Source organism: Anabrus simplex, chromosome 1 (genome assembly GCF_040414725.1).
Source record: "Anabrus simplex isolate iqAnaSimp1 chromosome 1, ASM4041472v1, whole genome shotgun sequence".
In the NCBI taxonomy this organism is placed as follows: domain Eukaryota; kingdom Metazoa; phylum Arthropoda; class Insecta; order Orthoptera; family Tettigoniidae; genus Anabrus; species Anabrus simplex.
The window spans coordinates 318041122-318068349 of record NC_090265.1 but is presented as its reverse complement, the minus strand read 5'-3'; the positions used below and the strand labels follow the sequence as shown (position 1 = coordinate 318068349).

Sequence of the window (27228 nt, the reverse complement as noted above, 5' to 3'; positions counted from 1 at the left end):
CTTAACAGTGCTCACACTCGGCTAGTAGAGTTCCAGCTCCACCAAACCCTGAGCACCATAACTGGCATGCTTCAAGCTACTCCAACTCGATAGTTACCAGTGCTCAGTAACATAAAACCTCTACACAACAGAAGACAGAAGGGCCTCTACAAGCTTTGGTCTGGGATGCTGTTGAATAGGCACTCCCTATTAATGACAATGTTGGTCAACAAAGAATCACATGCCTTAAGTCCCACCAACCTGCCTGGAAGACTGCTGTGAAGTTTAAAACTGGTTTCTGCAACGCAGTCAACTGCTTAACAGAATGGACATCATCTCCACCTCATAGCATAGTGGAAATTATTAATCCCTCCTTAAAACCTGCAGGATTCAATCTGCTACGCCGTATCTAGTATAGTTCAAACCATTTAAGGTGTGGAGTGGGAAGAACTGCTGCTACTCGATACAGTTCGGGATGGTCAACTTCCCCTTTCTGTGACTGCAGAGAAGTCCAGCAAACAATAAAACACATTGTGCTAGATTATCCACTTCATGCCTTCCCATGAAACATGGAAGAGCTTCATTCAGCAACGCCTGAAGCAGTGCAATGGATACAAAAACTAGATCTCCTTCTCTAGTTCAGTCCGAAGTGAAGTAAATGCTGACAATGTTGACAGTAATGAGAAGTTATTTGCATCTTCTGTTTCTGTGTATATATTAGCCATAATATTGTTAGTCTAATAGTATTAAAATAAAATTTACCGGTTACCTCCATCGGGCGCGTCCCATTGGAATTGGGGAAACTCGCTGGCTCTGCCGCCAGCAGAGTCAGAGGGTAGTAGGGAAATAAAATACCACTGAAAAAAAAAAATGGTCCCTTGCCAGGGTTACGGCGAAGACTGGTAAATGACCAGAAGCCAGAAAACATCTTGAGGCAACCTCTAGGGCTAAGAACCCTAGTTGTAAAAGGATGGGTACCCGTCCAAAGCAAAGTCAAGTCAAAAAGCATGAAGGCACAACATTTCAAGAAACATACCCCAGGGGGTAAATCTTCGGATAAATCCCTCGTCGTGAACGCCACGGTGCACGAGTCTCGTTCGGATTCTGGGGGAGACTCGACATCATGCAAGAGACGAGTCGGAGCGTCTTGGTGTACCCCGAAGAGTCAAAAACTCAGGCCAAAATCTAAAACCTTTCTAGCAACTTTCAACATAAATTCACTTACACAAACTGGCAAGCTGAAAACCCTCACCAAAGCTCTTCACGAAAATCAGATATCCATAATGGCCCTACAGGAAACAAGGTACCCAGATGAAGAGATTTTTTAATACGAAGGCTACCGATTTTTCAAGAGCAAAGCGCAAAGAGGAATCCTCAATGGAGCTGTGATGCTTGGAACCGCGTTTGCTGTTAGAACCAAGATCCTTAAATCGGTTGCAAATTTCGAACCTGTGAATGACAGATTGTCTATACTCACAATTATATGCGCGAACAAAACCTACGCCCTAGTTAACGCACATGCTCCTACAAACGATAAGAACAAGTCTGATCCAGACGAGGTTGATAATTTCTCGGACCTACTGGATGAAAAATTAAACAAAATCCCCAAACACCATGTCAAGCTTCTTTTGGGTGACTTCAATGCCCAACTAGGTCGTGAACAGAAGTACAAGAAAGTTATAGGAAATTACCCTGCTCACAAAAGAACCAATCCAAACGGCAAACGACTGGTGTCCATTTGCGAAAATCACAACCTGCAGGTCATGTCGACCCACTTTTGCCATCTACCCAGAAAGCAAATGACTTGGCGTTCTCCCGTCCAAGTTCTCGGAGAGTTAAAAATTGATCACGTTGCAATCTCCAGGAGAAACAGCCCTGAGATTATGAATGTCAAGGTAAAGAAAGGCATCAATGTGGCCTCAGATCATTATATGTCTCTTATCAAATTCAAACCAATTCCTGCAAACACAAGGAAGACAACCAAACAGATCATACGCTTCGACAATGATAAACTTCGGCAAAGGGTCCAGGAGTTCCAGGAGAAGGCTAGACCAAATGACTGTGACTTCAACAACGCCAAAAGTCTCCTTGTTGAGGCCGCCAAAGACGTTGCAGAAATCAAAAGAAGCAAAAACCATGCCTGGTGGAATGGTACCTGCGAATCAGTCCTCCAAGAAAGACTCAATGCGTGGAAACAGTACTACTCTACGAAATCAGAAAATGATTGGGAAACCTACAAAACCCAACGTGCCCAAGCAGCTAGGGTGTTCAGAACTGAGAAACGTAAATACGAAAAATCTCTCATTGAAAAGATAGAACAAAACTTTAGGAAGAATGAAAGCAGAGAGTACTACAGAGCCTTCAAACGCAAACTCACTGGCTATAAACCACCATCTCTATGCTTTGAGCGAAAGGACAGCTCACTGGCGACATCAAATGAAGAAAATTGCAGCATTCTGGCAGACTACTTCAAGAATTTACTTAATTGCTCTAAACCGCAAAGCCCCATTGAAACCAAGGAACCCTTACTCAGGTACCCAGATTCCAGACCACCCGACAGAGATGAAATCAAGCGCCACATTGCCCGTCTCAAAAATAACAAAGCGCCGGGGGAAGACTCAGTAGTAGCAGAACTATGGAAATATGCCCCAGAGGAATCACTTGATATCTTGCAAAAGCAAATAGAAGAAATTTGGAACAAGGAGACCCTACCCGAAATTTGGAAAATAGCTTTGATCCATCCATTACACAAAAAAGGCGGCATGAAGAACATCAACAACTACAGAGGAATATCTTTGCTACCCATGACTTACAAAATTCTATCACTTGCCATCCTGGAGCGTTTGGAAGCACAAGTCGAACATCAAATAGGTGAATACCAAGGAGGGTTCAGAAAAGGTCACTCAACAGCTGAACAGATCCAAAATCTCAAAACGATCATCAGATATTGTACACTAAGGTCCAAGCAGTATGTGTCTGTCTTTGTGGACTTTAAGAAAGCGTACGTCTCCATTGACCGGGAAGTCCTGCTAAACATCTTAAATGAATTTCGAGTTGATTTGAAACTGCTGGCATTAATTAGAGCCACCCTGACCGATACAAAATCCAAGGTGAAGTTCCACGGATGTCTCTCGCATTCCTTTGACATCAAAATAGGAGTCCGACAAGGTGATGGGCTATCCCCGATACTCTTCAACTGTGTTCTTGAAAAGATCATCAGAACCTGGCGGGTGAGATTACAGGAAACCAACTACAGTCCATTGAGAATAGGAACCAAATCTAAGGGGATCGCAACGGACTGCTTAGCATTTGCCGATGATATTGCTGTTCTCTCAAACGACATAGAAACCGCTAGAGCTCAAGTTGAAATTTTAAAGGAAATTGCCGAACAAACTGGTTTGCAGATATCGTTTGAGAAAACAGAAGTAATGACTAACATCAAAGAGGCTCCACCAAAACTCCATACAAAATACGGGGACATCACCCGAGTAGACAAATTCAAATACACTGACTAACAGAGCAAATGCAACACCAAGAAGGAGTGGTCAGAACTTTATGCCAATTGCAGGGTAGACTGCCGTCACTGAGGTATGCTCATGATGTGAAATGCGCCGCTGTGCTGCGCACGTAGCGAACGATAAATGGGACACGGCGTTGGCGAATGGCCCACTTCGTACCGTGATTTCTCAGCCGACAGTCATTGTAGAACGTGTTGTCGTGTGCCACAGGACACGTGTATAGCTAAAAATGCCAGGCCGCCGTCAACGGAGGCATTTCCAGCAGACAGACGACTTTACGAGGGGTATGGTGATCGGGCTGAGAAGGGCAGGTTGGTCGCTTCGTCAAATCGCAGCCGATACCCATAGGGATGTGTCCACGGTGCAGCGCCTGTGGCGAAGATGGTTGGCGCAGGGACATGTGGCACATGCGAGGGGTCCAGGCGCAGCCCGAGTGACGTCAGCACGCGAGGATCGGCGCATCCGCCGCCAAGCGGTGGCAGCCCCGCACGCCACGTCAACCGCCATTCTTCAGCATGTGCAAGACACCCTGGCTGTTCCAATATCGACCAGAACAATTTCCCGTCGATTGGTTGAAGGAGGCCTGCACTCCCGGCGTCCGCTCAGAAGACTACCAATGACTCCACAGCATAGACGTGCACGCCTGGCATGGTGCCGGGCTAGAGAGACTTGGATGAGGGAATGGCGGAACGTCGTGTTCTCCGATGAGTCATGCTTCTGTTCTGTCAGTGATAGTCACCGCAGACGAGTGTGGCGTCGGCGTGGAGAAAGGTCAAATCCGGCAGTAACTGTGGAGCGCCCTACCGCTAGACAACGCGGCATCATGGTTTGGGGCGCTATTGCGTATGATTCCACGTCACCTCTAGTGCGTATTCAAGGCACGTTAAATGCCCACCGCTACGTGCAGCATGTGCTGCGGCCGGTGGCACTCCCGTACCTTCAGGGGCTGCCCAATGCTCTGTTTCAGCAGGATAATGCCCGCCCACACACTGCTCGCATCTCCCAACAGGCTCTACGAGGTGTACAGATGCTTCCGTGGCCAGCGTACTCTCCGGATCTCTCACCAATCGAACACGTGTGGGATCTCATTGGACGCCGTTTGCAAACTCTGCTCCAGCCTCGTACGGACGACCAACTGTGGCAAATGGTTGACAGAGAATGGAGAACCATCCCTCAGGACACCATCCGCACTCTTATTGACTCTGTACCTCGACGTGTTTCTGCGTGCATCGCCGCTCGCGGTGGTCCTGCATCCTACTGAGTCGATGCCGTGCGCATTGTGTAACCTGCATATCGGTTTGAAATAAACATCAATTATTCATCCGTGCCATCTCTGATTTTTCCCCAACTTTCATCCCTTTCGAACCACTCCTCCTTGGTGTTGCATTGTCACTGTCAGTCAGTGTACCTGGGTGAGATCATCATAAAAAATGGACTGGACAAAGAAGCACTTCAGGAGCGAGTACGCAAACTGGAAATAGCCTACCAAACATCCCGTACAATCTACAACAAAAAATGCCTTTCCCAAAACACCAAGATACGTCACTATGAAACAGTTCTGAAGCCAGTAGTTCTATATGCAGCCGAAACCCTGTCTCTAAATGCCAACAAAGGACTCCTTGAAGAACTGGAGAAATGAGAACGCAAAATTGTTAGAGGAATCTTGGGATCAAAGTACAGAAATGGAGTCCATCAAAAGAGATCCAACAAGGAAGTTTACAGCAAAATAGAGAAAATTACAGACACAATCAGAAAAAGACGGGCACAATTTTACGGTCATCTGAAAAGAATGGACGGAAGAAAGTTAACTAAAGAAATATTTCACTTTTTTGATTCAAACCCCAAAACCACAATTCCCTGGTTTAGAAATACCAAAGAAGACCTTCAAATGCTACATATCTCAGCTGAAGACGCCCTTAACAGAGATCTCTTCCGCAAGAAAATATTGACGAACGGGCTAAACCGAGACGAGCAACCGAAGAGAAGACACGGTGCCCCTTGGACAGAGGAGCGTAAGCAGGCCCACTCACAAAGAATGAGGGAAATTTGGGCTCTAAAGAAGGCCAAGTTCAGTGTCAAATGCAATAAGACTTAACGTGGTCCTTGATGGCCCCAGCGAATTATATATATATATATATACTTTTAAATGCAACATTGCTTGCAACAATTTCCTCATTTTTCTTTCCATAATTAGTTACTTTCTATTACTTTTGTTAGCATGTTATAATGGTCTATTAGTATTTAACTTCTTATTATTTTGGAATTTCTGAATGTTGTCATGTAAGCATTGTATGCTAAATAAAAAACAAATTACCCGATCGTTCACTAGGCCAACAAATTGTGCAAGTCTCAATGATTTAGTGATTCATTTCTTGCCATGAATTTGTTTTTCAAACTATTTTCTTTCAGTTTGAAAATCAGTTTTGAAACAATAATACAATAGTATGTCCTAAAGATGCTACATGAGCGGTTAAGTTACTAGAAAATGAGTGAAACATGAATTATGCTTTAAGACTGTTGGAAAATAAAACATCTATGATCTCCCAAACAGTACAAAGAACAATGATATGGAATCCCATTCAAGGAGACCATAACCAAGTCCAAAAATGCAACATCTGCTACGGCTAATAAGTTTCTACATCTATATCTGTGACTTCACACCGTCATCCTACGAACTTAATAACCAAATCTCAACACTACTCTCTCTTTTAGTCCAACCCTTCGTAAGGGTGTAGTGGCATCACGCGACAATCCTTTTTGTGATCTTCCTCCAGGAGTCTCTGCTTTGAGCATGGTGCCTTGCTTGCTGTAAGCTCATCCTGGTCAAGTTCTCGATCTGGTCCATCCATTGTAACGGTGCACGTCCTCTAGGTCTTTGGCCTTCGACTTTTCCCTCTATTACAATAAATAAACTTGATATTTCCACCTATTCAATACAATTTTAATGCTGTTATTCAATTACAACATATTAAATTTCACAGGACTAGTTTCGACGCCGACTTGCGTCATCTTCAGCTTTTTCGGAAAATAGGCAACTTTAAATTCATGACATGTCTTAAAATGTTTGGCATGAAATCCAGTTAAATCTATAATTAAAACCTTAACTCATTAAAAACTATTATGACAAGTAAAAACTTGCAAGTCAGTCGTATGATAAAAGTTCATTGGTTAAATGATATTCTTATGATCAAGCAGTTGTGGAGTCCTTAAATTTGTTGAACGATAGATAAAATATTGTGTTCCATTTCACTACAACTTGTATACTGCTGAACCATCTCGAAAAACGTGAAGGTTGGTCATATGGAATTTTCTGCATAAAATCTTCTGTCTTAGGCCTATGAGGTGGAAACATTAAAGTAGTTTCTTGTGATGTTTGTGAAACCAATGTTTCCTGGTTCAATGCGGAACCTGTAAATATATTAAAACGTGGTTAACGATCCAGTGTTGAATGTGTTGTGGCTCTAATCAGCAAAATGATAAAGTGATTGTATATAGGACTCACCTCAAGGTGCCGTGAGACAATGCTATTACTAGCCGCGCTCAATGAACAATGAAGGCGCTGAGCAGGTTTGCATGATCGGACGTAGCTAAAGAGGGGAAGTAGGGCTGGGTTGAGACGGTGTAAGTGGGCCATGCGTGTGGAGGGAGTCTGGTGGGCGTGGACTGCGGAACGAATATCGGGAAAACTTATTGTGAATTATAAGTAAAATTAAATTCTTGTTTGGGATTTGAACATTTTTTAAAAATGCTATCAGGAAATCGAAGAGAACTTTTGGAGTTTCAGATATATCATTGAGATTGAGGTTAGCGTTAAAATATTGGTCTATATGAATGTAACATAATTCAGTAGCGTCCAGCAATGGTCCCTTGCTCAAAATCTAATATTTTAATGTCTTGTTCTAAGTTTGTAAAATTATGTCTTAGCTCATGGATATGTTGTCCCACAGCGGAGAATCTATTATATTTTACTGCATTAACGTGTTTGGCATACCTTATCTTAAAGTTGCGCCCAGTTTGCCCTAGGTAGGCGCTGCCACAGTCATTGCATTGGAACCTATAAACACCTGACCTAAGATAAGGGTTAGATTTATTTACAGTAGCTGCATTGTGTAAAACTTCGGTACTCCTGTTATCTGTGCGAAAAGATATTTTTACATTATTCTTTTTGGATCTGTTATCAGCTCATCTAGAACTACGAATACATCATCAACGTACCTAGACCAATGGTGTATGTTACTGAACGTGTTTCCGTTATCTATCGCGGAATCCTCTAAAAAATCCAAATAAATTTCTGCTAAAATCCCCGAGGCCGGAGACCCCATTGATAGCCCATTTTGTTTATAAATTATACTATCAAAAATAAAGTAATTATTGTCTATTAACAACCTTAATAAATTCATGAAGTCCTGTATCTCGAGTACGCTTAAGTGACTGTAAGTTTTTAAATTGTTATGAATGATCGGTATTATCTTATTGGTATTAACACTTGGAAACATGTTAACCACATCAAACAAATGTAATGTGTGGTAGGGTCATAATTCGAAGTCGTTCAACTTGTTAACTAATTCAATAGTATTCTTAATTGATTTATTAGCCCTAAATTTATAATGTTATTTGAGGAATTTCTGAATAAACTGTGCTACTTTGTAAAATGGACTTGGTCTATAGTTTATTATTGGTCTAATGGGGACTCCGGCCTTGTGGATTTTTGGAAGTGCTTTGGCTGTTGGAAGCCCCGGGTTCATGTTAATCAATTTGGTCTTTTCTTGTTCCGTAAAGAGAATAACCGCTTTCTTTAATGTTTGTTTTAATTGTTTTTGAAGTATCTGTATTGGATCTTTCTTGAACACTGTGAAGGTCTTATCATCGAAAAACATTTTGGCTTTTTGAATGTAATCAGCCTTATGCATAATTACTGTCGTATTACCTTTATCCGCTTTAGTTATGATAAGTTCTTCGTCTTGAATCTTCTTCTTAAGGTCTATGATCTGTTTTCTTTCAGTAAAAGAAACTTCCGCCGTAACGCCAGTTTTATTATTGTTTGTAATAAAGATATATTGGTGACTCTGTAAATGTTGTTATTAAATGTGAAAGTTGAATAGGAATTATGACTTTGTTTATCTTTGGTAAGCGTGGTTTGCGGACGATGTTTAATCTTATTGATTATACTTTCGATGAAAGAGGCCTTGTAGCCATTGGCATAGGATACATTGCGGATAGTATTCAGCTCCTTGTTTAAATTAGCTTTAGTCATAGAGATTCTAATAGCCTGGTCTACGAGGCTGAAATACGTAGCTCTTTTGTGAGCTTGTGGGTGTGTTGAATCTTGTCTTATAGTGACGCTAGTTTGTGTTGGTTTCCTATAGATGTTGAAGGAAAAAGTAGGAGGCTGTCTCTTGATAGTTAAATCTAAAAAGTTAATTGATCCCTTCTTTTCAGATTCCAAGGTAAACTTGATGTGCGGATCTATGTCATTAAGTTTACTTAAGGTGGTCTTTGCATCTGTTATCCGCTCATCTAGAACTACGAATATATCATCAACGTACCTAGACCAATGGTGTATGTTACTGAACGTGTTTCCGTTATCTATCGCGGAATCCTCTAAAAAATCCAAATAAATTTCTGCTAAATTCATTCTATGATAAGTATTTCCATTGCCTCCTGTCTTCTGGCAATAGGACCAAAATATCTGAGTTGTTTGTGGTTGATAAGGGTAGACAGTCTTGTTCCGATGCCAAGCTGTTGCAGGATCGATTCATTAGTACGGTCTGCTGTCCATGGTATTCGCAGTAATCTCCTATAGCACCACATTTCTAAGGCATCAATCCTGCAGTGATCTGCCGTCTCCATAGTAGAAATTTCTGCTGCATAGATTGCAACAGGGAAGATCAGAGTTCGAATGAGGGTGAGCTTTGTCTTGGAAGTGATGGAGGTGTCCTTGCAGATGCGCGTAAGTTTTGCTGTTGAATTTCTCGCAATCACAATGCGCTTGCGGATCTCAGGTTCACAGTCTCTAGTATTTGTGACAATAGATCCTAGATACTCGAAGCGACTGACAACCTCATAATCCGCAATTCTTGTTACGGCAGGTCTGTTGTTATTAAAATGGTCTACAATCATCATTTTGGTCTTTTTATTGTTGATTTCAAGACCATATTCTCTGCTACGCTTGTCTAACCTCCGCATCATGGCTTCTAGTTCATGATCATCTGTTGCAATTATCAGGGTGTCATCCGCATATCTGAGATTAATTTTCCTGCCACCAATTCTGATGCCGTCACTTCAGTCCTCGAGAATCTCCCTCATAATGTACTCACCATATACATTAAATAGAAGGGGGGAAAGAATGCAACCTTGTCACACTCCAGCACTAGTAGAAAAGATGTCTGAGAAGTCGCCATTAACTCTCACTGTCGCAGTGTTCGAAGAGTACAATTGTTGAATCAGGTAGACTAAATGTCTCAGCGTCCCCATCTCAATGAGTATAGCCCAGAGCTTTGACCATTTTACCTTGCTGAAGACTTTCTTGGAGTCCACGAAGCACAGGAACATCTTGATATTGTACTCCCTTGTCTTATCTATGAGCTGCCAGATGTTTAGGATCTGCTCACGAGTTCCTTTGTCTGGAACAAACCCCGTTTGTTTCTCTGAGATCTGTGGAAGTAAGAAGGTCTTCAGCCTCTCATTCAGCACTGTGAGCATGATTTGACTGGCATGGGAGATGAGGGCTATCATTCAATAGTTTGCACAGTCAAGTGGAGAACCTATCTTGAACAATAGAACGAAGGCAGAATGGCACCACTGGTCCGGCCAATTTCCAGATGTCCATATCTTCTGACATAACTTGTGGGGGATGTCAACACCTAATTCACCCATGCTCTTTAGGATTTCACTAGTGATTCCATCTTGGCCTGGTGCTTTCCAGTTCCGGAGCTTTTTTATTGCATGTTCCACTTCTTCTCTAAGGATCATTGGTTCAAAGTCTGTTGGGTTCTGGTGACCTGGCATTGGTTGTGGGTCATCAGTGAAGAGCTTGATGCAGTATTCTCTCTGTACTTTGGCGATGCCCGCTGTATTTGTGATGACATTCCCTTGGTCATCTTTAATAATCTGAATCTTACGCATAAACTCTCATGCTAAGTACTTCACCTTCTCATACAGTTCTGCGCTGCGAGTTTTGGTCGCATATGCCTCTAGTTCTGCACACATTTTCTTAATGTGTTCATTCTTGTCTCTTCTACAAGGGTGTTTGATATCACTGTTCATTTTTTTTCATTAGTCGTCCTTGTTCTGGATCTGCAACTGTGAATCGGATGTTAAGTCTCATTTCAACCAGTGCCAAAGTTTTGCCAGTCATCCAGTGTTGTCGCATCACTACGGTGTTCATCTCTAGGACCCTGCGCGCTGCACATGTTATCCATTCTTCAATTATCTTCCAAGCCATGTCACAATTTATCTCTAGGTCAGGTGGCCCAGTGCTTCGTAGTGTTTCTTGGAAAACAATTGGCTCAGGGGCCGCTAACTTTTTCGAGTTTATTTTGATGACTGGTTTGCTCAGTTTGATTCTAAGGTAAGCCTAGAGTAAACGATGATCCGATCCGCATTCGGCACTAGGTTTTGTTTTCACATTACGGAAGGAGGTTCTCCATCTTTTATCGACAAGGATGTAATCAATTTGGTTCTTGAAATGCTCATTCGGAGAGGTTCGCATAAAGAGACGACGTTTGTGGTGTTTAAAAATGGTATTCATAGTGGAAAGACTATTGTCTGTTGCAAACTGTATCAACCGATTGCCTCGCTCATTACGTGCACCCAGGCCATACTGTCCTACAGTTTCTCACAAGTGGTTGTCCATCGAGGTGGTTCCTACTTTTGCATTGAAGTCTCCCAACTATGAAGTTTATAACCTTAAATAAAAGTCTCCCAATATGATGGTAATATCTCTTGGTTTAAGCGATGCTATTGTATTTTCCATGTCTGCACAGTAGTTTTCGATCTCTTCGTCATCTGCAGCGATGGTGGGTAGATATACCTGGATCAGGTGTAGTTTATATGGTTTGGTGTTGAGAGTGAGGGTCAGTATTCTTCCACTGATAGGTCTGTATTCCTCAACATATCGGGATATCCGCGACGCCATTTTGACCTGTATCATTTGCCCCGGCGATGCATATTACATGGTCATCTGTTTTTAAATGCCCACATCCTTTTCAATGAGTTTCTGACAGTCCACAAATGTTGATTTGATGTTTCTTTAGTTCTCTTTCTACAATGCGAAGTTTTCCCGTCTGAAGTAACCCTCTCACATTCCATGTAGCTATTGCTTTACCTTTGCGAAGTTGGTCTGCATTTGGTCGATCAGTAGCAGATTTACCGTGCAAGACCTGATCATTCACCTCTGCATGTACGGTCACACATTTCACATCATTTGGCCCAGACCCAAACTGACACCGATCACTACTTGGGTTGCGCAGCATACCAATATTCGATTCTGCATGATGCGCTCATGGAATGATAATCAGGTGGTTTCCCCTTGCCTTCCTGATCCTATGGCGTTGGCCATCCAGTAGCTCTTCTGCCCTTAGGGACAGTTTCCCACTCCAAGGACAAGAGGGTAGCCTGGACCTCTACCTGCTCGTCCGCCCTCCGGGGAGGCAGTTGCCACTTTTGGCGGTCACTCGGTACACAAAGTTTAATGCCATGCCACTATTTAAGGGAATATCACGGTCAAATATACATCAATGGGATCAAGTATAGTAATCTTCACCATTGGGTCATGATTATTCTCATATTCTCTCTAAACAGCAGAGAAATTGCATAAAAAACAAAAGGGAGAAGGAATTCCTGAAGCATGTTCTTGCCCGGGTTGATTGTGTGGGTGTGTGGAAATAGGTTTACCACAAGGAAATTCACTATGGTACACTGAGGAAATCATCCAGAAATATTTATTATGAGGTGGCTTAAAAGGCTAAATACTATCAGTTTATCAGGTAATTCTAGGGTTACAGGAGCCACCTTGGCTCCCATGAGTTCTGGCAGGGGTTTAAGTCCAGATACCCTTCCTGACACCACATGATTCTTCAGGTGAAAATTCCAATCTGAGAGTCACCGGGATTTGAATCTTAGCCATCGGAGTGGAAAGCCAGCTATTAAAGTTACAGCTTTAATTGTGACCCAGTGACTGAGAGGGTAAAAGATATGATTAAAGTGAGAATGCTAGAGGAAATAGTCATTAATTGTCAAAATGTTAACACTGGGTGTATATTTTTGTATAATCTGACTAGAAAAACCAAAAAAGGTCCTTTTTATGTAGAGCATTCCAGACTTTCACAGATTATTTTTCTATTACAGTATATATTTTAGAATGAAACTGAGTGGTAATCAATTGTTTGTATGCATTCAATTTAGAAAGCAGAAAATAAATTACCTTAATTAATGGAACACCAGCATTTTCCCGTTCTTCTAGAACAATATTCGATTTGGAATCTGCCTCAGCAAACCTATAAGTTTCAGGTGAAGGAAGTCTCAACGGGTGCTTCTTCTCCTCATCCAAAAGTATACTGTCCAATGTTCGTTCAAGCATGCTAGAAAGTGGGTAAATAAATAAACAAACAAATAAATAAAATTAATGTTATAACTTAACCTATATCAAAACTAAAGAAATATTTACAATAACTACTGCCATTACTTAATTGAAATTATATTACCTCTTTGTGTTGAGCATTACTAGGTCTGCCATCCAATTGTTCTTTTCTTCTGTTGACTTAGCAACCAGGGTGACATTCGGTTGGACACGAGGGGCTATCTCAAACGCATTTTTCAATTCTATGGAGAAAATGGAGAAAATTACACTTGTTTACAATCTCTTAACTGTATCACAAATACATCACAAATACAATTTTATTTAATCATGACAAAAATAATTTACTTATTCATAAACATATGGTTAAAAAATAAAGAGTGATTTTCAGAGACTATTCAAACTACTTCTACAGAATATTAAACTTAAAATATAACAAAAATGTCACACACAATTTCAAAACTGTCAAAGCTTACTCCACCACAAAACATGGAACTTGCTTGTTAGCAGTCTAAAATTCATTTCTCAATCTCTCATCATTATTTTCACTCACGCTTGTCAAAGATGAGAAACCTATTGGTCATGAGGAAGTTTGCAATGCATAAAATGTTATACCACTATCTCTGAGAAGCCATCTTCAGTCCGTGATATCATCCTCTCCCTGGGCAACCTCCAAAGAGATGACCCATTGAATAGATCAGGTGACTGTGCTTCCATTTACATGTGATGACATGTGGGAGAATCTTGCCCTATTCTATCCCTCTCAGTCATGCGGCCTGGAATATTATTTTGCCTTCAATAGATTCTGGTGAAAGTATTCCGAGTGGGTCACAGAAATTTATTTGTTTCTATAGACAGGTCATTCTCATAATATACAGTTATGGCTTCATTATTGTTTTCCAACCCTTTTATTTGCATTACGCATTATCAGAAAGGTTATCTCTAAAGAGTCTGTTCATTGAATTCAATGGGATTAAGATGATGTCAAATTTCTGTCTGTGGCTCTCACAACCTTAGTACGGTATAACGTATAAATGAGTAAATTAATATGTTTCGTTCATGGGGACCGGACAAATGCGATGTTTTAATGAAAAAACATATAATAGAGCTAAACATTAATGGACAATGTCTCGAGCCTAAAACATTTAGTGTATAACTGCAAAAAATATAGAAGTGAATAACATGTAAATGAAGTTCAATTGTATATAATTTTATTGAGTGACATAAATAACTGTCATTACAAGGTTCTCACTACAGTAGAACCTCGATAATTCGAAATCGGTTAATTCAAAATCCCCCTAATTCGAAGAAGCTCTCGTTCCCGGAAACATGAGATATAGTTTTGCATGTTATTTCAATTGTTTAATTCGAAATACGGATAATTCGTAATTCGAAGTACAATGTCGGCCCCATTACCGAAATTCAGACTTTTAATTCGAAACTTCCTTTACATTTAAAAACAATAGTATGTTACAGAGTAATTTCAACTCGAAATTTATCCGTTCCGCGTCAAAATAGAACGCGCGTTCCGGAACGTGGAAGGGTAGCTTTCCGCACTTTCACTTCGGTGGGTCTACAGTGCGCTTCATGATTGTTAAGTTGAATGAAATCGGAATTCTTTTGTATTCAACCTTTTAAGGAACGCCGTAATATCACACAACAGGCAGTGTGCGGGAAAACAGAATCCGCGAACACTGGCGATGCCGACAGTTGACGAAAAAACGTGGCTCATATAATAAATTCGTAGGCACCGAACAATATTGTCATTGCCGGCGAAACTGCATTGCTTTATTTTTATGCGAGCCCAAACGGTCTTATGGTTTTAAAGGAGAAATTGCCAGCCGGGAAATCGTACAAGGGTGAGGGATGGGGGTCATAGTAGTGCGTTGCAATGTAGCGCTGTTAACGGAGCGGTTGTTTACGGAGCGGAGGCTCCGGGCGCTTTCAATCGGTGCCTCCGGAGAACCTCCGATTGAATTACAGGCGCGTAGTTTAAACTTGGTACGGGAGAAATGAACGAGCATTTGTACAGGAATTTATAACTTGTCGCTGTTAATGTGATAAACTACGCCCCTCCATTAATACTTTAGTTATTTGGCGATATTACAGATAGCATTCTTACGTACAAACATAATAATTATGTAACAGAACCTCCGATTGAATGTCAAGCGCGTAGTGTGAACTTGGTACGGGAGAAATGAACGAGCATTTTCACAGGAATTTATAACTTGTCACTATTATCGTGAGAAACTAGGTCCCTCAGTTTATACCGGTACCCTTATTATTGGACGATAATACAGATAGCATTCTTACGTACAAACATTGAATGATCGAACTCGATAGCTGCAGTCGCTTAAGTGCGGCCAGTGTCCAGTATTCGGGAGATAGTAGGTTCGAACCCCACTGTCGGCAGCCCTGAAAATGGTTTCCCGTGGTTTCCCATTTTCACACCAGGCAAATGCTGGGGCTGTACCTTAATTAAGGCCACGGCCGCTTCCTTCCCACTCCTAGCCCTTCCCTGTCCTCTCGTCGCCATAAGACCTATCTGTGTCGGTGCGACGTAAAACAACTAGAAAAAAAAAAAAAAAAGAGACATTGAATGACAAGCGCGTAATGTGAACTTCATACGGGAGGAATGAACGAGCATTCTCATATGAATTTATAACTTGTCGCTATTATTGCGCGAAACTACACTCCTTTAACTTTTTTTAATGCTATATGTTCGGGGCGTCGACCTTTGAAGATCTTTTGCCTCTACTTGCACCATATGTGAGGAAACCTGCGTGTATTATGTAAATGGCGGTAGTGTAAAGTGTTGAATGTGATGAAAGGAACGTTAAGGATGACACAAATACCCAGTCCCCAGACCAGGGATATTAATAATTTAAATAAATAAACTCTGAACCGGCCAGGAATCGAACCCGGGGCCTCCGGGTGACAGGCGGACGCGTTGCCACCTACACCGTGTGACCGGTGTTTACGAGTTGTTTGTGCCATGTTTTACAGCGCAGCACTTACAGACTTGAACCGCTTGAACTCCTCCGCCCACTCGTAAATAATCATCCTTTACTTCTGCACGTCTTTCGCGTTTTTTACAAATGTCCAGAAATTAAAAACGAATTCAAATTTAACTTGAAACAACTGTATTCTAGTGCCAAAACAATGGGAATATTTCCATAATAATGATAATAATAATAATAATAATAATAATAATAATAAAAATAATAATAATAATAATGAACGAAGTGTATGTACTGTGTAAGTTCTGCACAGGTAGGGCCTGCACTTTTCTGAGAAACAACTGAACCTGTTTAGATATATTGTTTGTTGTATCTACAGGGTTTATACCTACAGGGTATATGGGGTATGTATTATATGTCGATATAATTGCATTTTCTTGATAACAAATGAGAGGATGCATTAATTATTCTGAATGACTATACGTTCTTTGTTAAGGGGTATTGTATGGAATATCGGTGGTATAGATCAATTTTTGTTTATGTAGGTAACGATTTTTATAGGGCGCCTACATTCATGGACGTAAGTTTGAAATTACAGCCCACTAAGTCCTTACACTCGGAGCTACTGTTGCGAATAGAGCTGGGAACGGAGCAGTTGCTCCTATGATTGCAATCGGTAGTGCGAGTGAGCGCTCCCTCCGGTATTCTCCGGTAGTAAACTGTTGCTGGGAAACCAATCGGTGCTTCGGCACGCGAGCGGAGGTCGAGCGGAGGACGGAGCTACAGTACTGAATGTGTGCCTCGCTTGCCGTTCCATCCGTGGTGCGCAACGGACGTGCTAGCGACATAGTAAATACTGCTTTATAAGTATGACGAAGGAGAATATAGGAAATATATACATTCTCATTTATCGTTCGTGTTTCATTTGTCGATTACTTTTGTAACAATTTGCTTTACGTCATGCCGTCTTATGACGACGATGTGATAGGAACGGCTAAGGAGAGTAATTTCTAGGCGTGAAAATGGAAAACGACGTAAAACCATCTTCAGAGCTGCCGACAGTGGGGTTCGAACCCACTTTCATCCGGAAGATAGTGGGATCGAATCCCACTGTCGGCAGCCTTGAAGATGGTTTTCCGTGGTTTCCCACTTCTCCTCCAGGAAAATGCCGGGATGGTACCTAACTGAAGGCCACGGCCGCTTCCTTCCCACTCCCAAACCTTCCCTATCCCATCGTCGCCATAAGACTTATCTGTGCTGGTGCGACATATAACAAAATCCAAAGTCTCACGCTCCAGGACACTGTCCTTGAGGCGGTATAGGTGGGATCCCTCTCTGCGTCCGAGGGAACACCCAACCCTGGAGGGTAAATTGATGGAAGGATTATTATTATTATTATTATTATTATTATTATTATTATTATTATTATTATTATTATTATTATTGTACTCCCATAACCACTTCTGTGGTTTTCTGTGACGTTAAGGTGCCGACATTTTGTCCCAGAGGAGTTCTTTCATGTGCCGGTACAGTCGCGGCGATTAGGGGGGGCGAGAGGGGACAGTCGCCCCCCTACTTTGTGGAGAAAACTTTGCATTTGTATTCCATTTTAGCTGGATGAAACAAGGAATTATAGGAATTATTAAAACAAGCAATTTGTACAAGCCCTGTTGTCTTATCAGCTAATTATTTGCTTTAATTAATAACGAAATTATTAGCGGAAATACGCAACAAAGTCGTTCACGCGGTTAACCGATTTGCATAGCGCCACAGCGAGTACTGTAGTGGAGACTTTGTATGTGCTGTGAGGAAGGGTACGCGTGCATTCGTTAGTCTGGCAGTCTATTTAGTGTCAGTTTTTTTTAGTTTGTAGTCAAATACTAAATGATTTTAATTATATAATCACGCCGTACGTCTATTTAATTGTAATACATGTGTAATATTGTTCCTCTCGTGAAAGTTTTATTGTATAGTATTGAATCAAAATCTCAAATAAATATTATCAACACAGGTAAGTTGGTAGGTTGAGAATCTTTACCTCTCTGTCGAAATTCCATTTAGTAGCTTTTTTTTTTTTTCAGTTTTAATGTATAACGTATATACCCCCCCCCCCGCTATATCCCACAAACTGGGGTACTTTGTTGTCTTTACATTTTTTGCCCCCCTACTTCTACTCCCCAATCGCCGCTACTGCCGGTACACCTGATCACCTTCAGGTACCGCCGAGCAAAGTCGGAATTGAAACCGCAAGCTTGAGCTCAGAAGGCCAACGCTCTACCGTCTGAACTACTCAGCCCGGTACAGCATATAACCAGTTTCAACCAGTTCGTACTCTTTAGTAAAAATTGAAATGGCGTATGACTTTTAGTGCCGAGAGTGTCTGAGGACAAGTTCGGCTCACCAGATGCAGGTCCTTTGATTTGACGTCTTTCGGCGATCTGCGCGTTGTGATGTGGATGAAATGATGATGAAGACGACACATACACCCAGTTCCAGCGCCAGCGAAATTAGCCAATTAAGGTCAAAATTCCCGAACCTGCCGGGAATCGAACCCGGGACCCCTGTGACGCTAACCATTTAGCCATGGAACCGGATGTACTGTTCCGTAATAAATGAGCTACGAGTATAATTAATGTAAGAACATCGTATATAATACATGTCTACATGCAATGGAATATAATTACCACTTAAACTATTTTACTACCAGTATTAATAACATTGTTAACGCATTTGCAACGGTATAATATATGCCAATATTCAATCTACAGTATTCTATCCACCTGCACCTATTGCAAACTGAACGTCAGCAGATCAAAATCTGTTATTCATAACGTAACAAATAATGCGGCGATCTTGAAACGACTACATCATTTGAATGACAAACGTAGGGGAACACATGCATCTGAGGAATTAATACTGAAATCTAAATTGTAATTCCTCCTAAGATCACCGTTGCAACATTGCCCACATCAAAGCATTTGAATTTTCCGCCAGTGAATTCAATCGGAGGACTACCGGAGGTCTCCGGAGGAGGGCTGTAATCGTATTATCCGATTCAATCAACAGGAGGTCCGCCTCCTCTTCACAGCGCTATTGCAATGCACATGGAAGCGAAATACTTTATCCCTTCGTCATAGCAAAGTTCGATAAGCTACAATGTTTTAAGGGCGTCGGGCACTTTCCATGCCAGTACAAAGCATCTAAAAATGCAAACAGTACAGAAATCCAAAAAATAATGCATTTGCACAGGGGAACCGGAATAATTTATCCTCGTCTTTGAATTGTGCTATTTTTTTTTCTTTCGTTGCGTGAGGTTATGTTTGTCAGTGATTTATCGAAGTGCATTATTTGAACATTGTAAATGCACCTTGTTGGATACGGTACATTTCGGAAATAGTTTTTTCCATGGCATTTGAAAGGTTTAAACTGTGAATCGAGGTGATTGCATGCATTAATGGGTCTTAGAATACTTCGTGACGCGGCAAGTGTTTACATTTCTGAAGTACGAGAGAAGTGCCATGGCGGGAAATCGTACAAGGATAGAGTCATAGGAAAGTTCGATTTTAAGGGCATCGGGTACTTTCTGTGTAAATACAAGGCATCTAAAATGCATACAGTATAGTAATCCAATTAATAAAGCACTTGCACATGGGAGCCAGCATAGATTTCTCCTCGTCTTCGAATCGTGCTTTTTTTTTTTTCTTTCTTTCGTTGCGTGAGGTTATGTTTACCAGTGAGATATCTGAGTGGATTATTTGAATTCTGTAAATGCACCTTCTTGGATACATTTTGGAAATAGTTCTTTTTTTCATGGCATTTGAAAGGCATAAACTGTGAAGCAAGGTTAACTGCATGCAGTAACACGCCTTAGAATATTTTGTAACGCGGCAAGGGTTGGTACTTCTGAATTGCGAACTGGCGGTTAATTCGAAATCACGTAATTCGAAGTCCGATTTTTGAGTCCCAACGACTTCGAATTAACGAGGTTTTACGTATATGCCATATGCACTATAATGGATGCCTACAATATAGTTTAGAATTCCTTCCGTCTTAGACACCGCCCTCTTAGGCCGCGTGCACACCGAGCGCGCTTCGCATAGTGTGTCGCGTGTAGCGTGAAATGCTATGCATAGCGCAAGGCGTGCTTGCTGTTCACACCGAAAACTCTACGCCGTGCTCTCAGCTTAGATTGGCGCGAGGCGTTTTAGGGTCGTCACAAACTAATGCCGATATCCAAGTACACTAGAAACAGTTTACTGATGGATAACAGTTACCTAATATTAAAAATTAAAAAGAAGAATCGAAAGTGGATTCATGAATTTAATGAAGAACGAATTAGTTTCGTAGAATTCCATCGTTTGTACAGAGATGCAAGACTTTATCGCGATAAATTTTATGATTACTTAAGAATGACAAAAAATACCTTTGACCTTCCAAACCCTACAACGGAAATGTGGCGACAAGTATCAGAGAAGTATTGGGAGAAATTCGATTTTCCCAATTGTCCAGGAGCACCGTGCAGCAAACACGTGGAAATTAAATTTCCGGCTAAATCACGCTCTTCATATAATAATTATAAATAGTATTTTACAATACTGTTACAATTAGCATACACAATTTATCATCGTTACAAAAGTGAATTAAATGTATGACAAATATATTTACTTCCAAACCCATTCCTGGCCTGCAGAGTGATATTCTTCATGTTACCACCCTCCATTTGCAAAATTATAGATTCTGTGCACTTTGTCACAAAGTGTCCGGCTACATGGCTAAATGGTTACCGTACTGACCTTTGGTCACAGGAGTCCCGGGTTCGATTCCCGGCAGAGTCGGAATTGTAATCATAATTAGTAAATTCCATTGGCACGGGGGCTGGGTGTATGTGTGTATTCATAATCATTTCATCCTCATCACGATGCAGGTCACGTACGGGCGTCAACTCAAAAGACCTGCACCTGGCAAGCCGAACTTCTCCTCGGACACTTATGACCTAAAATACATACGCAATTTCATCCTGTCACAATGTTAAGCCCAGTAAAGTGTGACAGTAGAAGTAATATTACTGTATATGTTTACTGTAGGAATGCGATAAAACTGTTGTAGATACGTAAGTCCACTTATTTTGCAAAACAGTTACATTTTTATAGTTTTTGTGTCTTGGGTTCCATATTTCTTCTCTTTGAAACACTGCATGAATAATTTCTTCTTCCATAGCTTCAGAACAAGCTAGGTAACGCTAAGCAATTAACCAACACTGCGCGTTGTCTGGCGCTTCGCTTAGCTGTAAGGTAGGCGTTCAGCGCAGCAGAGCGCGGGCTGTGTGAACACCTAGCTTAGGAACAAAGCACTGGTTATGCTTAGCGTGACGCTTAGCGTTGAGCAACACGCGACACACTATGCGAAGCGCGCTCGGTGTGCACGCGGCCTTAGTCCCATATTTCTTTACACACGGCCACGAATTTGTCTTGCCCCATCTAACTAGCTTTCTTTCTTCGTTTTAGGCTTCACTATCCACATTGAACTGAGACAACCTCAGCCCAACTAAAACAATATTCAATCTACCAATTATTACTGCCGGTTATAAATAACCATTAGAAGACTTGTTATTCACATAGACAACTGGCCAGGCTTCCAGAAGGATGTTACACAACACCTTTTCTCGTAAATTCCAAAGTGCCTATAGTATAGTTATAATGTAACTACAACCATCTAGTGTCAAAGATACATTATTTTGAATATTACAATATGTTGCACAATGTCACTGTGGATTATACATCATATATACAGGTAATAATAAATTATATACTATTAATTACAGGTTCTTATATTAACTAAACTAGCACGTTTTATGGCATAAACTCACAAATAATATGATCTTATCATCCGTGCATATGTAAATAATAATACTAATACTAAATGGATCTAAATACCTCATAGCCATACCTCACAATTAATAATAATAATAATAATAATAATAATAATAATAATAATAATAATAATAATTTGAACCCGATACTTGCATTATTTACCCATGGGTTAAAGTTTTTTTTTTTTTTAAGTTATATCAGTCTATTACACTTGTGTCAATGGTAGAAATGCGTTCTTCAAAGTAGTTACAGGGATTAGACAAAGCTGTAATCATTCACCTTTGTTGTTCTTAGTATACATAGATCACTTGCTTGTGTTTATCCAGAAGAAAGTTCAACATCCTTAAACTTTCAGATCATTCCTATGCTGCATAACTCCAGAATGTGATCTCTGAGTGGCTGACATCTAATTCAACTATCACAATGATGTAGAACAAAAGTGGTCAACAATTTGAACTGTTCTCCTTGAGTTAGCTAAGGAAACTATTGGTTTTGAAGAAAAGAAGAAGCAAAGCTGGTTTGAAGACAATAGTACTGAAATTCTGACCGCATCAATGTCAAACGGGAAGCTCTTGTATCCCTTTAGAAATATCCATCTTCCATCTTGAAGAAAGGACATTTCCATGATATTAAACAGAAATGTTAGACTTGAATAGAGAAATACAGAATAACTAGTGGCAACAGGAAGTTCAAGAACTTCAGAGGTTGTCTGATTCCAGAGACCTGCAAAATCTCTATACAGGAATTAGAGAGCTATATGGACCAATTCATTCTTCGGTAAGAACTCTGAAATTGCTGACAATACCACAGTACGTCCTTTACTGATAGCAAGGACATTTTGGAGCACTGGAAACAACACTTCTCCACACTACCTCACTCATGATCTTACTCACTATTTTAATTTACTCTCTCAATATATTTCTCTCTCTCTTGGTCACTCACAACTCTACCATGCCCAAGGATTTCCTCCAGGATGTGCTACAACAGCCCTCCATACCCATGGATAGCAATACCAGGAATTCTGTGTGGCTCTCAACCAACTGAAACCCAGAAAGTCATCCAGACCAGGCAACATTTCTTCACTCTAATCCTTTTCATCTCGGAAACTCAGCAGGTACTTGTGATCTTATGAATGCCACTATATTCCAGAAAGATTATCGTAATGGTGCCGGTCTAGAAAGCCAAGAATAACTGCCGAGTGGATGTGTCCTTTGCACTGAGCAGCAGTCACTTAGTAGGCAAAGGTCCTTCGAGGCTGTTGGGGTTTGGTTTGGTTTGGTTTGGTTTGGTTTGGTGTGATCATAATGGTATATCCTTGCTGTCCATAGCTGGCAACTTCTTGCAAGGATTCTATTTTGCCATCTTTATGCTATCTTGAGAAGATTCTTCCCAAGTCTGTGTGCTTTCCACGCCTCAAGAAGCACAGTTGACATGTTTTTCTGTGCACAAATCCAATTAAGGGTTAAAAACATTTTGTTCGTGTTGAACTGAGATTACAATCCAAGGTTATGAAAATGTTAAAATTTGAATAAAGGTTCCACCTATTCAATACAAAATATATGTAGATATTAGTTTACACCATGTTATTTATTTATGGTACTGGTTTCAACACATAAGAGTGTCATCTTCAGCCTAAAATTTCAAAATGAGCATGTAACATATTATGTTACAGTTGACAGTGTACATACAATATGAAACGAAATATATATAATAACAATTTCACACTTAAAAATGAGGGATAAGTAAAAAAATGGGGATGTTTCACAACATATTGCAAGCGTCGTAATAGTCACTTGTGATTATAAAACTGTTAATGATGTCACATTCAGTTTTGAGTTGATAATATGTGATGCATTCCACAAGATCATTCCTTACAAAGAAGAGCAAATTGGGATAAATTATTATAATGACAATAAACAAAAGTGGAAGGCATTTGCTTGACACACCCAGAAAACTGAGACAGTTATTATTATTATTATTATTATTGAACTTTTACGGAGCAGGGAGGGCTTCCAAGCTTCGAAACAACACAAATGATAACTGAACAACTAACCATGGCTAGATTTGATATATACAAGTGTACAAACATTTGGCATTTGACTTTCAAAAAGATAGAAATGATTATAAAACTACACAGGTAAAATGGTTAAGACTGGACATGCCTCCGAGTACAATGAGCAATAAGCTAACAACAGAAATGATCTTTAAAACATCAGTAAACTGCAGATTTCTGAGCATGCAAAATAAAAATAACACTAATATTAAAAATTTGCTCTTCCTCTGCAAAGGGGCATTTAATGTGCCCCAGTAATCTACTGAAGTGGGAGTTTATTTACGCAATCCTGGAGAGGAATGAAAAAAGATGTTACTAAAACAGTGCAGTTGGGCAACTGCATGTCTCAGATTTCTTGGACTGTGTCTAGAACGTACAGCCTCAACTCGAGGATGAGCGGGCAAAGAGCGAGGTCAGCACATTCTGTACTGGCAGATGGGCACTGAGACTGTTGTTTATTAGAGTGCAACAGTAGTGGACATCTGTGGTGTCAGCTTGTAATTTATGAAAAAATTGGAAGGAATTCTAAACTATATTGTAGGCATCCACTATAGTGCATATGGCATATAGTGAGAACCTTGTAATGACAGTTATTTATGTCACTCAATAAAATCATATACAGTTGAACTTCATTTACATGTTATTCACTTCTATGTTTTTTGCAGTTGTACACTAAATATTTTAGGCTCGAAACGTTGTCCATTAATGTTTAGCTCTATTATATGTTTTCTCATTAAAACATCACATTTGTCCGGTCCCCATGAACAAAACATATTAATTTATACGTTACTCATTTATATGTTATACAGTATTGAGGATGTGAGAGTCACAAACAGAAATTCGACATCTTAATCCCATATAAGCAGACTCTTTTGAGATGACCTTTCTGATACTGCGAATAAAAGGGTTGCCGCCGACAATGCGTTAAGCGAGACGACAATAGATGCTGTTGCTCCATGTATTTATGGAACACATTATAGCTGCACACATGTCAACAATACAGTCAGACAAGGTCTCGTTCTGTGTTTGTAGTTCAATGAACATTGGAGTCACAAAGAACAAACGTGTGCCTATCAACAGGTAAAGAAGACACCCAAGTCTTGAGGAAATGTTAAACAAAATAAATGAGGTTGAAAACAATGCTAAAGAAACAAAAGAAAACCTCACTCAGCATCTAGGACTGCCATATTAAACACTGACAACAGTAATAAAAATGCAGAGGAAAGCAGAAAAATGTATTAGGGCCTGGATCTAGTCATGAAACTGTATGAAAAGTACAGACAGAATGTTTTGCTGATTTAGAAAAGTGTGTTGTAGTCTAGTTCAACCAGCAACACAAAAAAATGTCCAAATTGATGGAGAGATGCTACAAGAGAGGGCAATGGATTTTACTAAACAGCTTAACACGACAGACAAGTTTAAATTTTCTTCTGGCTGGTTGCAGAAGTTTAAGAAGAGACATGACATAACTGGCAGCAGGATTTGTGGAGAGGCTAATAGTGTAGATGAGGATGTAGTTCATTAATGGAAAGAAAATTAAATTCCCAGAAATATAGAACATTACGATTCTACAGACATCTAAAATTGTGATGAAACCTTCTAAGAGACAAAATTCTCGCCGTTAAGGGTGATCCTTGTCATGGGGCAATAGGAGCAAAGAGCGCCTAACAGTACATCTTCAGGGAGTCTACAGATATGAGCAAACCATTTTTCATTACTATTTCGTAGCTTTCATGACTTTCATGACCATCTTCAAAATCAGTTCATGGCTCGATCAAAACAAGCAATAATGAGTTAGAAAGAATGCCCACAACTTGACCTTTGGCACTTTCAACAAGTGTTCCCACTCCCATTCTTCCTTTCTAATTACCAATAGTTTTATTTATATTTCTTATGTAATACATTTGTAGAGTAATTACACAAAAATATTGCACTTCCAATGATACAGAATAAAAAGTTACCTTACCTATATTTACTTAGTAATTCATTAGGGGTGTCACTACTATGTTAGTTCCATTATCCAGAAGTCTTAAACTCAAAAACATGTTAATTATTATTCAAAAGTCTTACATTTTCAACCATACGACAAAATATGTGGTTTAGAAAGAGGAATAGCAAATCTAGTAAACGATATAGTTGGGGTAACTTGAAGGACAAGCAAGAACAGTAACCGATTACTTCATGGTGGAAAGTTCAAGTCACAGTTGATGGATGGCTCTACTGGGAGAAGCATTGGGTGGAGACCATCCAGTAGTGGCAGCAATAATGAGATTGAGAAAAACTGAAAGAATAAAGGATATAAGTGAGAAAAAGATAAAAATATGGAAATTAAAAGATAAAAATATACAGGAGATAATGAAACAAATTCCAGCAATGGAATCTGGAAGTGTGGAAGGGTCCAAGTTTAAAAGGGACATTTGTAAGCTGTGCAGAGAACAAACCCCTGTGTTAGAACATCTGCAAGAGTTAAAGAAAAGGAGACACCATGGTGGAAAGAGACAGTGGAGGAAGTTAAGGGGAAAAACAAAGCTGTGAAGGAATTTGTGAAAAAAAAGAAAGAAAGCAAGGCAAGAATGGAAGAGAGATAAAAAGGAAGAAGTAAAAGAAAGAATCAAGAAATTAAAAAGAGATATTAAAAAAAAAAATTGTAACTGAAGACAAGAGGAAAGCTGGGAGAAATTCACAAAAGATATAGAAGAGTAGGTAGAAGTGTACAAAAAAATGAAATATGGGCTTGTAAGAGGCAAGTGAAGAGTATGCACAAACTGAGGAAAGATGACGATTGAGAGTTACTAACACAGCCAAAAGAGATAAAGGACACATGTGAAGTCTATTTTTAATAAATTCCTGAACATGAGAAATAATGTGCGAGAGGCTGTAGTGGTACAGTAAGAAACAGAAATAAAAAATTATATAACAAGGTTAAAGGTGGAATTGACAGTTAAAAGGATAAAAATGAAGAAAGCAGTAGACATTGATGAAATCCTCATGGGGCTGATAACCAATGGAATAAAATTAAAAAAACAAAAATTCGTGGAAAGAGAGATAAACTTGGAGAACTACCACAAATGCCAAGGACCCTGCTGGATGAGGAGAAATGATGACAAAAAGGACTGAGTTTATAAAAAGAAGCATGGCACTGTTGGTTTATTCACTGTAGAGACTAGTTAACTGCACGTATCTTAAGTTCTTTGTTTGCAATTTTCTTGAACTGGAAACAAAATTCAGGACTTTTTCAGAACCTTCATGACCAAAACTCCAAATGATAACT

General features: G+C 40.1%; 1 protein-coding gene across 1 annotated transcript in view; it reads right to left on the bottom strand.

Annotated features, from left to right (window-relative positions):
* The window catches only part of Sos (Son of sevenless), a 765665-nt gene that overhangs the window by 339977 nt on the left and 398460 nt on the right, over window positions 1-27228 (bottom strand). Inside the window, exons 11-12 of the mRNA XM_067134824.2 lie at window positions 13202-13319; window positions 12922-13078 (exon numbers count right to left, since the gene is read on the bottom strand). Of these exons, the coding sequence (XP_066990925.2) occupies window positions 12922-13078; window positions 13202-13319 (275 nt within the window). The remainder of the gene's footprint in view (window positions 1-12921; window positions 13079-13201; window positions 13320-27228) is intronic.